At 35.6% G+C, this 18,287-nt stretch overlaps 1 protein-coding gene across 3 annotated transcripts in view; it reads right to left on the bottom strand.

Annotated features, from left to right (window-relative positions):
* Positions 1-457: 457 nt before the first annotated feature.
* Positions 458-18,287, bottom strand: part of SPATA17 (spermatogenesis associated 17) — a 98,784-nt gene continuing 80,954 nt past the window's right edge. For all 3 annotated transcript variants that reach the window (XM_087964001.1, XM_026680345.2, XM_087963991.1), the window contains one exon: positions 458-844. In XM_087964001.1, coding sequence (XP_087820127.1) covers positions 764-844 — 81 coding nt within the window. In that variant the 3' untranslated portion in view covers positions 458-763. The remainder of the gene's footprint in view (positions 845-18,287) is intronic.

Raw genomic sequence — 18,287 nt, 5'->3', positions numbered from 1 at the left:
GCTTTGGAGAGCATGGAGGTGCCCCCAAAGGAATTGCAAATAACTCTTTAAAGCATAGGTGTCTTCTCCCAGGACCACATAGCATTTACCCTGCAATTGTAACATGATCCTGGGAAAAGCCACATTTGGTCTGAATTTTAGACAGTAAGTGTTACATTCTATTTGCTATCCCCAATACGACACTTCTGAATGTCTTGGGGCTAAGACTCCAGGATATTATTGGTCACCTGGAAATGAATTCTGGGTGTTAGTTTTTCAAGACTTTTGGAAGATACTAATGTAGCGAAGGCTACACTATATTAACATTTTAACAATTTCATATGGATGACATTACATCATTAATTTATTTCATGTTACGTTTATTTATTCTTCAATGGAAGAAACAGGCTACATTTCTAAAATAACTGTAAAAACAGTCAAGACTATCTGATTAAGAAAATGCGACCGATCCTTCAAATTGTTGTCAAATAGCATTTATTTTAGATGTCATTACGCTTTGGAGTTTCTGATTGTTGAAAGGAAGGAAGGAGACCCTGTTCCTGAAGTTGTTTTCGGATATTCTTCATAGAAATGATGACAGCAGTTGACCAATTGCTATGGAACCCTTCTTTCAATTCAAAACTTCCACAACTCGATTATACTAATGATGTCTGGATAAAAATCTTCCACAAGACTGCATGGTACAGTAATCATAGGCATCACTTTTGGCCTTAAAAGAGTTAGTTGTTAAAATTTCTTACAAAACTGGTTGGAGACGTCATGTTTAAACAAATTGCCCAGCTCTGGAATAGGCTTGACCAAACTTTCCAAAAAGAGGAATTGACGGTAACACGGTTAAGAAATCCTAGAGGGGGGGAAAAGACAGAAAATGTGTGAAAATTTAAATCTGCCTCCACCTTGAACTGAATATTTTTTCCCTTGTGCTTCTATGTGTACAAAAACATCACGACAAACTCAGCTTAACCGTGGACATTCTGTTAGAACGTTTTTCACATAAATAACTCCTTTTATATTCATAGATCTGCAAACAATAATTGATGCCTAATAACTGAGAGGTATAATTTCTGTGCAGTAAAAAAAAAAAACCATTCTTACTGTTGTCCAAACATTTTATAATAACAATAAAAAGTAATCTGGCAAGACAGGTATGTCTATGACAGGATGGAACAATTTTTCTCTAATTATGTACAAGAAAAAATGGAAGATACTATCTTTATTTTGCACATTAGCAGACTTTTCACCCTGGGGCTGCAAATAAGCTTAGTATTGGGCAGGAGAGCCTCTGGGAATGTTATTCATTCAGGCTTATTCTTCATGCTAGAGAAGATGGTTTCTAGTGTGAGAGAGGAAAACCCAAAGGTAATTATCACTGGGACTTCAATGACTCTGTCTAACTTTGAAAGATCCAATTTGATATTATCACCACTATGCTGAAGAGCCCATTTAAAGATATTTCCTTAGCATAATGATGCAAACATTGTGGAAAATCCAAAATAATGAATTTTAGAAACAAATAAGAGAGGTAGAGCATGTTTCTAATTCTTCCCTTCTTCCCTGCCTCTGATTGGATTAACTGTAAAACATTATAAAAATATTTACAATATTTAATTCATTACAGTCCTATTAACTTACTTCTAAGTGAAAAGATGAAAGAAAAAGAATTGAGTAAAGTGACTGCTAGAGGCTACCGAAGCTGATAAAGGTCTCATTCCCTGATTCTTCAAAAAATATTTCTGATGAATTTCTAGGTAGCATGAGAACAAGAAGCTTCTTTGAAAATACAAACATTATAATAAAAACGTGTTTTGCCAGATTCCAGGGTATATAATAGACCCCTCTCCCCAAGCCCCCCCCCCAACTTATATTCAAACAAAGCTAAAACTGGGGACTGGTTTGTATTTGGATAATTAGGTTTTATTGGGGTAAACAAGGGGGGAGGGAAACATCAAATCACAATAAACTTGTTGGAAGTCACAATCAGAATGTAATAAAAAAAACCAGCTGTCATTATTTTACTCTCAGTAAATTTCTGCTTCCATCTCTCATCAGGTTAAAGCTCGAACAGCCATTTGTGACCCCAGAAATAAGCTCTGATTTGAGAGAGCAGACGGCTTTGGTTATTAGGATGACTTGCCAGACAATAACAACAACTGACTGCCAGAATTAGCTCCTTGGGACAATTTAGGTTCCTTTGAAGTGAATGGCTTTTTGAGCTGGAACTGAGCCCACGTCCAGCTCCAAATCCAAGTCAAAATGACAAAGAGGAAGTCTACTGTGTCATTTCAGTCCCTTAGCATAAGATTACTTTATGTTGGCAGCTGTACTGCTTATCTTGTTGTTTAAAAGCTATTTCACTACATGGTCACAGCTGAATATTTAAACTAGTGGATCTGGTCATGGATTGTCTCTGACTGTAGCAAGACAAGTCCCCACCAGTTCTTAGAACAAATTATAGTTCACATGGCTGTGTGATATTATGCTAATGAAAGAGTATATTAAAATGTGATTCCCTTCCTATTTTTCCTCATTATTCAGAAAATATAATAAATGCCCAAATTATTAACCAGATTTTGCGGGCTAGTTTATCCAAACAAGCTTGATGTATTCTCTAGTCACACATTCAAATGAATTGTCTTTGATAAGACTCTTTGATATTACACAGGAGCAATTTGGAAATGGCTTATTCCTATATAAGAAATGTATATTTTAAAAAATCCGACTGTCATAAAACAGTTACAGAACTATTTCTTTACTGGATCATTTTAAAAACAGCAATAGTCCCTTTTTTGAGGAAATGGGCTCAATACACAGGCTTTTTGTTAACCTTAGTGTGTTTGATTTATTTATTTATTATTCCTCTCTGTATTAAAAAGAAAGTCACAAGTCATTCTTTTTCTATTTTTATTTTCTCCTTGCATCTCTATCTACTTTCTTTCTTGATCATTTTTCTTTTCCAGTTGTTTTTTTCTTGTCTGTATTTTATGTTTTTGAAAATCAAATTATATATTAAAAAGAGCTATATTAGGCAGGTAATGAAGTAAAGAGGTAGGGCTATATTACACATTTCTGGCAAGGAATTTATTGTTTTTCCACTTTTTGCCGGAAGGGCTGCTTGTTGATTAATCAAATGTTGGATTTCTGTAGTGATATTGAAGAGAATTCAGAGTTTGTTACTTTACTTAACAATATCTTTTTTGCATAAAATTACTCAGTAACTACAAGTATTATCTAAAAAAGGAAAAATAAAACTTTGTAACCTATAATTCATTTAGATAAAAGTATTATTCTGCAAACCTTCCTTTATTTATGTCTTTACAAACACAATAATTATTGAAATACATATTAAGTTTGGGGGGGGGGGGCAAGGTAAATACTATATGTGTGTGTGTGTGTGTGTGTGTGTGTATGTATAAATTATATATCCATTTTAATAGAATTGCTATGGATTGCATGTTCCAAAATATTATACCCAACATCTGATAATCCAAACCTGAATGCTAAAATCCCCATTAATTTTGTAAGAAAGCATATTCATGTTCTGATCCTATTATCTTTCAAGAGCATATAGTCTAATGTAGTCATACTGACTAGACCAATAGACCTAGTGAACTTTTTAATGAATGGACAATTGGCTGTCATATGGATTAATCGTCTTATGTACATAATTCAAAGGCAACAAATGACATTAGCCAAGATCAGTGTATTGAGGAGTATTTCTCCAATTCAGCTAAAGCAATCCAATCTCCCAGCCTACGAATATAGTCAGTGAACCCAGAAGCAGCTTCATGCTTCCCAATCTAGATTATCCCTAGATAGGGCAAATGTGTCTCAGGGAACATAAGCAGTTTCTCAATCTCATTAATACAGTCCCACTCCTCAAAGTTTAACAGTTTTAAAAACAGTACATATGGGGAAATAAATCTATAAAAAGAGTAAAACAAAAACGCTAAGGGCCAAGAAATCCATCAGTGTCCACTGGACAGTGATGTAGCTACAACACTGGTTAGTAAAAATCTTGGGTTACTAATATCTCCATTCTTCTCTCTGTCAAACAGATGGCTACATGAACAAGCTGACCAACATATGGAAATATTCAGGAGAACCTAAATTGAGGAATGTTTAGATAAGAGGCAGAAAATCACTGAACTTTCAACAGTATATTATAGCGTGGCATCTTCTATTATGTTGAGATGGAAAAGATTATAACTATATTGGATGTGTCACTGAGGGAAAGTTTCTCAGGCATATGTTTAAACTAGAGACCAGGATACAATTACACTGAAGCACAGTGTATTTGGATTATTGACAGAATTTATATTGGAAATAGAGAAGCCTAAAGATGGGTTCTTATGCAAATTATCCTTTCATTTTATAACTTTACAATAAAAACCAAAGGTAGTCATTAGTCTGTAGAACATAGCAAGTTAATGTGATTGATAAAGTTAGCCTTATTAATTCGGTTAATTCATATATGTATATGTATATGTATATGTATATGTATATGTATATGTATATGTATGATATTCAGCTTTGTTCGGGTATTTTCCCACGTCATTATAGTTGTGCTTTTAAAGTTGTAGCAACATTTCGGCAGAATCTCATCTGCCATCATCAGGCTTCTGTATTGTGTTCGTCTGTGAGTCAGACTTTTACAGTTGTTTCAGTTTTAAATTTGGGGCTAGCCTACTGCTGTGCCAGAATGGTTTTTTCTTCATCCTGATTGGTTGGGAGTCTTGATCTGTGTTTATTGGTCTTGGAGTTTGCTGTGTTCTGCTTGATTGGTGTTTCTAATATCTTCTGTCTGTTTTGTCCTGTTTTTTTTTGTCTTGGTTGGCTGGCAACATTGTGTTCCTGTATTGGAGACTTTTAGTGCAGCTTGGCTCTGAGTAAATGGACGGCTATCATTTGTTAGGAAGCTAGGTTTCATCTGGGTGCCTGGTTGGGGTGTGTTTGAGCTGGAGGAGGGGAAATCTGTTTGTGCCCAGGTGTTTGCCCGGCTTGTGGTGTGGAGATTTTGTTTGTTTGTGAGTGCAGGCTTCCAAATAATTGACAGTCTGGTGGAATCATCTCTTCTATTCATGCTTTCAGGTCTTTTTTCAATCTCTATGGCTTCTCTGATAATTCTGTGGCTGGGGTTTTCTATAGTGGCTAGGGTTTTGGCAAGCTTCTCTTTAAACCAAGCTTCTCATGGTTTACTTTTACCTTTACCTTATTACCAATGTTTTGCACATTTTACCTTATTACCAATTTGCACATGTTTGCTTATAAGAAGTTTAGTCCTATAATTGGGAGTGTGGTATATAATCTTTTGAATGAATTCAGAATGTGACTGCTGTTTATTTTTAAAAGACTAAAGAAAAAGAAAGACAGAAAATAGCTTGTACTGAGGAGTTGCTTCTAGCAATAGTTATCTAACTAGTTATTTTTAATTATTTCATAAATAATAAAGGTTGCAATCCTATATTTGTAAAAAATATTCCAAATTAAGGTCTGCAAAGTAATAACAGCTTTTCAAAGTTGTATATACTAGATAGATTTTGTTCTGATAGGGAAGCCCTGTTTATAAGAAAGAAGCTTTGCTTTGTTTCTTGCTATCCAGCAAAATAGCATTCAGTTAAGGGATAAGGCATCTTAGTCCAAATGACCAAAATCACTTGTTTCAAAATTATCTTTTGGAAGAAAAAAAAATTGTCTTCTCACTTTGTTTCACAAACAGAATCAACAATCCTAAAGTTATCCACTTAAGATTTATAAATGAATTTTGCAATTTTCACTCTCACACCTACAACTAAATTAGGGTCCGTGTACTATCTGAAATGATTATTTCATTGGGTACCAATCATCTGTTTCTATGTAAATAAAAAAGGTATATTTTGTTTTCAGATGTTGTCCAGTGCAATTGTACTTACATTTTATTTGGAAAAAAGCACTTAATAGCAAAGATATCTTACGAGGACTCAGTGGGAAGTTCTGCTTCAAAATCAATGGCAAAAAATATGGTCCCCTCCATTTAACTCTAGGGGTCCTCATCCAAGTCTTTCCTGAAATCCTGATGACTTTAATAGCAAAATAAGAGCTTTGAACTGAGAAGCTGCAAGATACTTCACAAACTTTCAATGACTATGCAGTGCTATTTAACAGGAAAAACAAAAGGGGTGGGGAAGAGGGGTAAGAAAAATAAAGGAAAAAAATGGGAATCTATTATTAAAATAAAATGTCAATCTAATAAATTGGGGCTTCCCAGTAATCAAATTAATGCTGGTTAACACTTCTATGTAGTAGTAGGGCTTTTGACATGACAAAATAAGTATAACAGGCTCTTTTGTCAATACAACACATATGTCATTTAAAGTGCTCAAAGCCACTAAGCTACCCTAAAAAAATTGATTTATCTGCTCCAATGTTTCTTTGGGGCAAACTTTCCTCAAAACTGAAACCAATTAGTGGGCTTGGCACTTGTAGTGCAGAATGTAGGTCAGCATCAAGTAATAAAAAAGTATTGACTTTTCTCTGTCTGTAAGCAGCATGAAAGGGGTACCATGGCCTTGTCGTATATGAAAAGAGCTCCATTAATTTCACTTATTTCAACAAGGGCTGTCAAATACTAATGCTGCTATTGCACTTTTCACACAAAGTACATTGACACCAATACTGGTCTTAGTGAAACAAGTTTAAAATATTTCAGCTAATGAAAGGGTCCTATACTGTAATTTTCAATTCCTACTTGTACATCTAGACACCTTAAGTAGCATTGCTCCGAAGCAGAGAGATGAGGTGGGATATTAACCATAACCAGCAATTACTTTTCAGGGCTAAAGGAATCTGATTCTTATTTATAACCTGATCAAAATAATCAACCAGAATGGTGGGCGTTATCTTTCCACGAAGTTCCATCAGTTGTAGATTTTGCTCTGAATACACATTTAAAAAAATCAAAGACTCACCATTACAATTGTAAAACCATTAAAGGTTTCACAAATCTTTAAAAAGGGGCACTTTACAAACTTTTGTTGTAGCATCTGAAAAAAGTTGATGGATTACCAGAGGCTATAATTTAAATGCCTCTGGAAAAAAAATCTTTACTAATCAAAGAAGGGAATTTATTCTGGTCATTTTGTGGACTGTTAAAAAATTCATTAAGCCATAAATGAAAAGGTGACTTTATTTAGCTTTTGTATGCTGAAAAAGAAGTGCACACCTTCTCTGTTAGTTTATTATATATTCTATCTATAATATCTTCTATCTAAGAATATGGAGGCTATAATGTAGCCTCCACATTCTTAGGATATTATCCTACAATTCATTTGAAGCCTGAATACCTTCCTTAGCTGCAATCTGAGGCGATGTGTTTTCCACATAAGGATTTAATGGTTATTTTTCGATGAGCTGGTGGACTGCTTCTAAAAGCAGCACATCTAACTCACTGGCTAATTACCTCCTCCAAAGCTAACAACAAAAAAAGATATCTCCAATTTAACAAGACTAACTGACAGAAATTGAAGTCAATTTTCAACTTATTTAATGATGTTATAAGTAGGCTTGAATCAACCTGTCATTAATTTCTAAAATAGAAAAACTAGCCATCGTAAAAAAAAATATTGTATTCTTCTGAATGCCTCTATCATATTATTAGTATTCTGTGTCATACTTTATTTAGGTAATGACAACAAGGGTAAGGGAACATTTACAAATATGAGGGAATTATTCTTACAGTGGGAAGACTTTAGAAACATTAATATTCTTATCTTTCAAAGACAAAAACATATTATTTTTGATATAATTTTTGCAACAGAATTTAATTATAATATAAATATTGACCAAGCCTCTTAAAAACTAGAAGATACATACTTCTTTCAGTATTTTCTTTCAGTTTTAATTGATGGTCAGTGATTAAATATCAAATGATACCTCATAACAGCTGGTTTATTTTTGCAGAAAGTCAGCTTTGATATTGTAGTAATCAAGAAATATGTGTATATATGTAAATATGTATGTGTGTATATGTGTGTATATGTATACACCCACACCCACACAGAAACATATCATGCATTTGTTCACAAATAGATGTATAAACCTATTTTGGTAGCACTTGTAAATCAGGGTGAGATTGGAGTTCAGTTAGTTGGAAGACAAACAGAATAGTGCATGGTAAAATAACTGTTATTAGGAAAAGGGTACATTGCTAATTTTTCAAAAGTCATAATAACTCATGTAAGATTCAAAGCAGTCATAGAATTATAAGATCACAACTAAACAGTTTTTTAATCTAATCTTTATTATATGAGCAGCTAATCTCTTCTCGTGAACTGCTAAAATATGCCCAAGGTACATTTAAAATAAATTCAAGAGAATATTTGGTATCAGAAGGATATATATGTCAATGATTTTCACATACGTAAGTCTCAGGAAGATTTAAACTATCAAAAAGTGTATGGCTGTCCATATGATAAAATTACGTTTGAAATTGAGTTATGTATTAATGATGAACAACTTATTTCTAAAATATACAGATATTCATTGAGGCTGGAAATAGAAAACGAACAAGTTAATGATTGATAAGATTGGCTAAAATTTTTGAATATAAAATATAAATACGGCATTGGGAAACATGTGGACAAAGGTGTTGAAAATATATATATATATATATATATATATATATATATATATATATATATATATATGTATGTATGTATGTATGTATGTATGTATGTATGTATGTATGTATGTATGTTATGGCTCCCCCTTCAAAGTTCAAACAACACAAAACCAAAAGCAGCCGTTCCAAAACTTAAGTCCAAAAGAAAGGAGTTTAACAAGATAACGACTGTCATCAATTATATACACGCCCTGTTCAGCAAAAACAGTTCTGGCACAAATTCTCAAAGCTCCGAGCCTCTGCTGTAAACCTCGTCACGCAAACAGACACTTTGTTCCTGACAATCTTTCCCCACACAGCTGTGTCCTTTTATAGTCCTTGAGGCAACGTACTAATTATTGACTCGCCCTTCTCCTAACTAAGTTTGCCTCCGTAAAACACCTAGATGGGCATGTCAATCTCCCTAAATCAACGTCTGGCTTGATGCCTCCCCACAGCTTGATGTTTTAGCCTCCTTCTAGTTCTGGCATCAAGCCACGATCTGTCCGTTTCTTCGCTCGATTCTTCTGACTCATGTTGTGCTTCAATTGCAGGCATGAATGAGGTCGAGGGTTCAGGCGAAGAATGTCTGTGTGATAACCTCTCATCCCCCTGGCTCACATCTGTGTCTTCTAACAATTCAGACTCCAATTCTGCAGCTTTGGCAGCATAAGTTCCTCTTGCTTCTAGGTGCTCACTGAGAAAGGATTTTTCAAAATGACCATCAGAGCATTAATATTTTGTATATTATTATTAACACACTCTGATGCTAAGGAGTTCTACTTCCCCTCCCCAACTGAAAAGAAATCTGTTCCAAATGCAAAACACAAGCAGAAGTTTCAGTTTCGGTTTTAGTTTCACAGCAGCAAACAGCTTTAGTACAGAACAGTTGAGCTAAGCCACATCCAGGCTCCTTGGTGTCTTCTTCTTGCTCACACAGCAAAATACTGTTTCAGTTTCCATGTTTCAATTTCCAAACAGCCCTCAACTATCTCAAACACTGACAGGATGCTAGCCAGATGAATACTGATGGATGCTGGTAGGCAGAGGACAATTTTCCCCCTTATTTTCCTCCCCCCAAAACTAAGCCCGATCACATACTTTCGTAGCAAAGCACGGGTATAAAGCTAGTTTATAATCAGTTACAATCTTACAGATAATTTCTATGAAATAATGTATGGATGGTATTTATAACTGGAAAGATAGTAAAAAATACATAATGGGACTTCAAACATATGTTGGAGATGTAAATACCAAGAGACATTTTATCTCCTTTGGCAGATTTGTAAAAAGCTAAAGTTATTAATTAAAAAATCAATAGCTTAAAAAAATGAAGGTTAATATACAATTCAAACCAGAGACATTTTTATTGAGTTGATGGACAAATGTTTGGATAAATTGCATTTGGCATTTTTTTCTTATATATTATAACACAATCAAGACTGCTATAGACTCAATGCTGGAAGGATCCAACAATACCTATTAATGGAAGAGTGGTTGGTAAAGCTGATGGGGTGACAAAACCAATGCTCTAATTAGAGAAAGGGCATTGGCTAAATTTAAAGCAGTTGAAACGCATTTTTGGACTTTTTGCATGAAACAGAGAAAAAATGAAATCATGGCTAGTAATATTTATAAATTATTAAAAATGGATGCTTTGTTGTACATAATTGCAGAGCAAGAGTTGGACTTAAGTTTTGTTTACATCTGCTTTTGAAAGAGGGTGAATTGGTATTTTTTGTGTGTATCTTTTATCAACTCGTAAAACACACCTATGCCTGTTTTGGAGTTGCCATAAACAAGGGGGGGGGGAAGGGAAATCTGAAGGAGTAGTATAGCAGTTTAAAACCAGAAGTACATTCCACACTTATCTTACAAAGATTGTAGCTAGGCTACTGGATCTTCTGCCTATGAAAAACCATCATTGGAGAACGTGATTGATGACACCCAGCTCGTGAATGTGCGTGATTGGAGAATCTGATTTAAGACACACCCGGGAGGGGAGTGGGCAAACAAGATCACAGGTGACTGTAAATTATGTATGCCAGAGTTGGCTTCATTTAGGTTAATGCTGACATGTTGCTCCTAATAAATCTTTTGGATTCTTTTGAAATTTGGCTCGAGGCTCATGATTTAATTAGGGCAATCACCAGAACCCTGACATCTCTGTTTTTTTCTGCTATTTTTATTTTGCTATTTTTCTTTATTTTATCTTCTATTTTCTCTTGACTATCATTTTTCTCTTATTTCTTACTTTTTTTCATAAAATTAAGAAAGTTATATAATTTAATCCCTTCTCTATGTATCACCATTACAGCTAAATTTTGTTGAAATTATGCATACAGAGGTACCATGAAAAAAAGTTGCTGTTGTTGGCAAAATCTCTTCCTAAGAAGAAACTTCCTTACGTATGCTAGCTGACTTTGTGAGCATAAGCATCAAGACTACAAAAAACATCTTTTGTGAAGGTGCCACTTTGGGTGTCTCCCCAGAAAGCTTTTTTAAAGAAAGGAAATGGTGACAAAGCCAGACTGGTGGACTTATAGGCAAATATATTTTTAATTTTGGTGATCCTATCCTCAAAACCAAAGAGGAGTTAGAATCAGGGGTGGGATCCGATAGGGTTAACTACCAGTTATTTACAAGGTTCGGTGATTTACGATGTGCTTCCCTGCACGCTGCAGGTCATTTACGAGGTTCGGTGATTTACGATGTGCTTCCCTGCACGCTGCCAGCGCGTGCCTGTAAATCGTCATCAGCATGCTGTGTGCAGAGATGCAGCCTTTGAAACAGCCCTCTTTTCCTGCTTTTTTAACTGCAGCTGTGCCTTGCACGGTAGCTGAAGTTGAAAAAATCAGGAAATAAAGATCAGGTAACAGCCCGGGTGGGCGGGTGGGCAAAAACATCAGCAGACATAGAACTGGTTCTATGTCTGCTGCTCTTCAGAGCTACCGGTTCTACAGAGGTGGACAGAACCGGTAGAAACCCACCCCTGGTTAGAATCAAAAGGATGCATCTGCCATTGATTTACATACTTATAATTGAAAGAATGATTCAAATTAGATAAAAAGAGTTATGAGTTTGACTTTGTATAAAATGAATTGAAGCTTCTTGGATAAGAAGCAAAACGTCTTCAAAGAAAAACAAGAAAGTCCAGTTGCCTCTTGAAAAAGCACCTTTGAGATTGCAATAATTAAGCTGATTTTATTTGACATCATTTATATTTTTTGCTGTTCAAAAAGTAGTTGTGCCCTTCCTGATTGCAGAGAAAAACAGAGTAATAATGCACTTATTTCCTAGCCTATAAATAGGGTCATGGTTCCTATTTTGATCCTGAGTTTTCTTGGAATTTACAGTAGCTGCCTATTTTCAAGTGTGCTTTCACATCTGCAAGTATAAGAAACAGCTTTTTAAAATCTCTCTTTATGTAAATGTTAAACTTCTGAGGAAATTAAATTCTACTATATTAGTGTCATGCGGTCAAATTTATACTTCATGATCCATTAAAGTATAGTTTGTTGGCTAAGGAAAAAAAAAATAGTAAAAAAAAACATAAAAGACTACAAGAAAAAACAAAGAAAGGTTAATTTTAGCCTGACTGAATTGTGTTTAGCTGAGGTATTATAATATGACATCATATATGCTTATAGATTTACTGTATTTTTGGGTTTGCAAGGGTGAGTAAGTTACATATTTGCAAAAGAATAACTTTGTTTTTCCTTTATCATTCATATATATATATATATATACACACACACACACACACACACACACACACACACACACACACACACACACACACACACACACACACTGTGAGCTATTATTTTGTCTTGGCACTTCCTAAACATGCTTAATATCTATATTTCAACCCAAATTGCCAGAGATAATATTCTATTTTTGGAACGAATGCACTCTTCATTACAACAAAATTAAATTAAGACAGTGATGTGAATTTCCTCACAAGCTATTTCATACTTGGATACCCTTTACTGAACTTTACTGAATCAAAACTAAAAAGCAAAAGTATAGATGAAATTGTTGGACTGGCATTTTAAACTTATTGACTGTTGTAACTGAAACGGTCTAAGTCTTACATGATAATTTCCAAAATTATTTTTTCTAAATAGAGGTTAACAGCTAATTTTTCCTACATGTTTATATAAATGGTATTTATCAAATGTAACATTTGCCACTGTATAATAGATACTCTTATTAAAACAGTAAGCTGACATGCAACGGGGATTATTTCTATTATTACTGTTTATACATACATACATTAAAAAATTATGTAATAGTACAGAAACGAAATAGTAATCTCCAAAATCTTATTCTTACATTTTCTTACTATCTTTTGAGATAATAAAAATATAAAATTGATGCAGTATGAGTAAGGAGGCTCTCTCTCTCCTCACCTACCCCAAATAAACACTATTCAGAACTGTTTTGTGCTGGTTCACCTGCTTTCTCCAAAGATGGTCCAGATTGGTCCAGTTCAGGGCCCCTGCTTTGTGGGGTGTGAACTCTCCACTCCCTTTTAGTATCTACATGACACCAATGGGTGAGATCATCCGTCAGCATAGGATGAGGTATCACCAGTAATCTGATGATACCCAGTTATATATCTCCATCCCAAGTGAAGTGACTGATGCTGTGAACATTATTTTGCAGTGCCTGGATTGCTGGGTTGGGAAACAACAGACATCAGCTGAACCTGGTAAGATGAAGTGGTTGTGGATGGGCCCTTCTGTATCCATGAGTTTATCATTTTGGGTCTCAGATGGAGTTGCATCAAACAGTGTATGTAATCTGGGGGTCCTCTTGGACTCACAACTCCTTCCTAAAGAGCAGGTAGCAGCCATGGCTGGGGGAGCTTTGGTCAACTCTGTGTTGTGTACCAGTTATGCCCTTTTTTGGATAGGGATGGTCCCCATTCAGTCACGTATTGCTCTAGTCACCTCCTGTTTGGACTACTGCAATGTGCTCTACATGTGGCTACCCTTGGAAAGTATCTGGAAGCATCACCTGGTGCAGAATGCAGCCACATAAGCTGTACTGGGTGCCCAAAGAAGAGCACATGTAGTATCTCTGCTTCACAAACTGCACTGGATACCAGTTTGCTTCCGGGACCAATGCAGGGTGTTAGTTGTGACATATAAAGGCCTACATGGCATAGAGCCAGGCTATATAGGGAACTGGCTTTGTTTCATTACATTGGCCAATCCACCTGGTCAGACTGGGATGGTATGTTGCAGACCTCATATTAGTTAAAGAACTCCCACTAGTGGGGGCTAGAAAGAGAGCCTTCTCTGCTATTGTCCCCACCCTGTGGAATATTCTCCCCGGAGGGTAAGGTAGGCCTTCACTCTCCTGTCCTTCTGAAAAGGAACTAAAACATGACTCTCTGGCCTTGTGTGTGGAGCCCAAAGGAGCATGCAGCTGTAAGGCTGGCTGGTGCCCTGAGAGCCCACCCTTTGCCTTTTAAATTAATTTTTAACAGGGCTTAATTATTATTGCCCCATGCTAAATAATTTTAACTTTGAAATTTTAGTTCTAACATTTTAATTTTTATATATGGTACTGTTTTTAATTCTGTTATTTTATAGTACTGCCCAGAGTCCCTCTTTGAGGGAGATGGAGTTCAGAAATGCAAAAAATAAAATAAATTTAGCAATTAAATCCCCTCATACATTAGGGGTTATTTTAGTAATAACTTGATTTCCTTCTCCCTCACTACATATTTGTAGGTCTTAATAATAGATGAAAGTGGAAAAAAAAATCCCATTGTTTGTACAAGGTAGTTCACAGTCTGAAGCATTGGCTTGAAATACTTTTCAAAAGAAAAAGATGTCTTGCAATCCTGAAACAAATCTTTTAATGGTTTCTTTCATAAAACACGCAGGCTGTCTGTGAATTCATCAGATATTCCTGATCACAAGTATTCTTCCTTAGCTACATTTCTTTGTTCAGTATTTTGTTGTCTTTAATCTCCAGGTTTTTATTATTGTGTGGAAAGAAAAACTAACAAGGGGCACTTTAGATCAGCATTCTGCAAACTTTCCAGTTTTGCAGATTGGCGGGGGGAGGGGGGAATGGGGTGAGAAGGGATGGTTCTGTGCAAGTGGTGGGCAAGGGCATGTGCACGCAGCTCCATTTGTGCAAGCAGTGGGTATGCGTTCCTGCCACTCATACAAATACAGCTGAGCGTGCATGCACGTAATTGCCCACACTCCACTTCCGCAGCCTAGTCCATTCCATTCCTTGCACATGTTGGCATCATATCCTTCTTGGTAAGATGTCAATATGGCTTCTTTATTTTGGGATAATATCAGCTGGAGTTTTTCTCTGGGAACCTCTTTCATATAACTTTGTTGGCACTGGATTCCTATTTTATCAAAAGTCCCACCATTGTTAAGAACACACTTACAGTTAGTTACTTTGAAATATGCCTCCTCAGGCAGTGGCATAAGGTGTGAATTTCTGAATTACTGATAATTATTAATTTTATTGCTCCAGATTTTTAGATCTACTTGAAGAAAATGGAAAGCTATCTATAAGTGTAATTTAACTGTAAAAATGAAATCAATGCAGGGAATAAAAACTGTAATTGCCTTTAATTGCATTCATTTTTCAGATTTTAAACATCAGCACTTCTAGAAAATGTAAACCTTTCTGAATCAGAATGTTAATTTTTAAGCCTATAAATGCTTGTAATGTACTATAAATTATAATTTGTAATTTGTAGTACAATACAAATGTTACAAATTAACATTTCATTTTTTAATGAAAGCTGTATTTATATTTTAACATATAGCATTTGTTCACATTTTAGTTGGTAAGTAACTTGACCCTCTGAAAAAATGAAGTGGAAATATTATTCTGAATTGCATATAACCATTTTTGAGAATTATTTCCTGCTGAAGTTAAAAATAAAACAAAGCCATACTTGATTTTTCTGAATGAATATAATCCCAACCACTTATTTAATCTGAAACCTCTTATACTTAGACTATCTATCCTTCGCCCTCATGTGATTATGCCAGAATGTATTGAATTCCAAGAATAACTAATCATGTGCATATATATGAATATGTTCTATTGCTATTGCGAGGTAGATTAAAAGCAGTATATCAAGAGTTATTTTTATTAGTTTTCTACCAAGTGATCAGGTGATAGAAGTAATATATATAACATGCACCCATGCTGACCTACACACATACGTTTGAGTATTTTATCCTAAAAAAGATAATATTTCAAAAAAGAGCCTAAGCTTTGGGGAAAAACCAATTACAGAAACAGCTTTAAAAGTGCCAAGCACCGGGCAGAAGCAATTCTAGATCAGTTTAAAAAAGTGATTGATGAAACTCTAATCTGAGCTGAAGGAACAGTTTCAAGACAAGCTGCGACCATTCCCCACACTTCATTAGCTGCCATAATTAGCCTGGTGTTTCAATTTGTTAGAACTGGTGGGGACAATTTTACTCAGAATACAAACATCAAAAAGCAGGGGCTCTTCGACTCCAGAAGGGCCTGATGAAAGGCTTTCTAGTCCTTCTGTTAACTGAAAGATTAATTACAGCTGATGGGAGGCTGTACTTGGAGTGTCACTCTGTCTCTGTACATTACTTTTAGCATTAGAAGAAAGACATGGTTGACACTGCACTGCTCAGTCAAGCAGCTTCACATCAGGGCACCAAGTCGGTTTTAATATGCATAGTTTTATATTGTCTGATGGACTTGTTCTCTCCTTTTCAAGGACCTAAGTGCTATCTCTAGCTTGACTATCAGCAGGACATAGAACAGGTATAAATTAAAGGACACTGTTAATTTACACCCACATGGACTCAACCTCATTATCATCATAACTTTCTTTAGGAAACTTTTTGAAAACGTCATCGGAACTGACCTGCTCTGAGTAAAATGACAAAAGATGTAATAGAAAATACAGCATTCTTAGAAAGAAAAGGAGAAAAAGGAGAAAAGAAAGAAAAGTAAACAACTTTATATTAACATAATCCTTGCTCAATAAGCAGAACACCATTAGCACAGATGCAAACAGTGAATGGCCTGATTTCTTAGCTCATTTGCATTCTGTGAAAGTTAGAAAATATTGACAGAAATATTGTGTGCATGTTTAATAGATCATTTGTCAAACTCTTAGGATGTGTCAATTAAAAATTATCTAATTTGGGGCTTGGGGCCATTATTGTCTTTGTTCTGGAATAGAATACAAGACTAAAGCCAAACTACTTCATCAAAAATAGTATAAAATATCCCAGATTCATACCTGAACACTACTCTTATTACGACCAAATAAAATATCCTAAATAAGTACCGTATGCTAGCTTCTCCAGAGTCCTTCATCAGGCTAGTTGACACAAAAAACAGAGGTACCAGGTGACACAGGCCTTAAGAACAAGGAACTTCAAAGTCAATGGTCAACCATCTACCAGTTCGTCTATAAGTGTTTCTGGTTATTCTTTTGGGATACAGTATGGAGAGATAGACTATGAAAAGCTCTTGATCCTAATAGAACTGCTTCATTATCTGCATAGATACAATGATACAGGTAATCCTTGACTTACAACAATTAGGACCATAATTTCTTTTGCTAAACAAGGTGGTTGTTTAATGAGTCACAACTGGTTTTATAATCTTTTCTGCCACATTGTTAAGCAAATCACATGGTTGTTAAGCAAATTTGGCTTACCCTATTGACTTTGCTTGTTGAAAGTCAACTGGGAAGGTTGCATAAGGTATTCATATGACCCTCGGACACTGCAGCTGTTGTAAATATATGTTAGTTGTCAAGCACCCAAATTTTGATCACATGATTGTCAGAATTCTAGGAGGGTCCTGTGAGGACACTTTTTTCAGTGTTGTAACTTTAAATGAATGGTTGAGAACTTCCTGTAAAGTGAAGTGAGATGTTGTTGAAGTAATTCCCCGTTAGGAGAATGAGCGCATACAGGGAGATGTATTTGAGAGAAGTGTTTGAATAATACACACACAGCACACAGATACACTGTACAGTAAATGTCAGTTTTTACTTCCAGAAAGGTTTAAGCAAAGTTCAAAACAAGCAGTCCAAAGTCATTCACAGGTAAGATCAGTCAGTTTTCAGTCCAGGGATAAGCCAATAACGAAGTCCAGTGTCAAAAACAGTTCAGTATCAGACTTACATCAAATCCAAGAATAGCAGTCATTAGGAAAAACGGCAATCATCTCCAACAGAAGGAAACAGAGATTCACTCTCTTCTGAGACTAAGACTAAGACTAAACAACCCAGGTTTCTGGCTCCATCTTATGGCCGTTTGAGAAACCACACCCAATTACACCTTTTTGCATTTCCTTAAAGACACAGTATGAAAATGTCTATCTTGGTTTATATATTTCCAACCCAAATAGCTGTTAGGTGACTTACATTCCTAACAGATGTCTCTGATGTTAGTTTATATACCTAGAATCCAGTGGTGGGATTCAAAAAGTTTTACCACTGGTTCAGTGGGCGTGGCTTGGTGAGTGTGCTTTGCACACGTGCATGAATGTTGCGTGCATGCGTGCGCCAAATGTACACTTTGCGCAGGAGCAGAAGTGTTTGTGCAGGTGGAGAGGCATTTGTGCAGGTGCAGAGGTGTTCCAACTCACCTCC

Source organism: Notechis scutatus, chromosome 1 (genome assembly GCF_049901735.1).
Source record: "Notechis scutatus isolate UNSWTSFEM ecotype Mainland chromosome 1, rNotScu1.2, whole genome shotgun sequence".
NCBI classification, from domain to species: Eukaryota; Metazoa; Chordata; class Lepidosauria; order Squamata; family Elapidae; genus Notechis; species Notechis scutatus.
The sequence above is the reverse complement of the archived record's forward strand: the minus strand, read 5'-3'. Positions and strand labels throughout refer to the sequence as shown.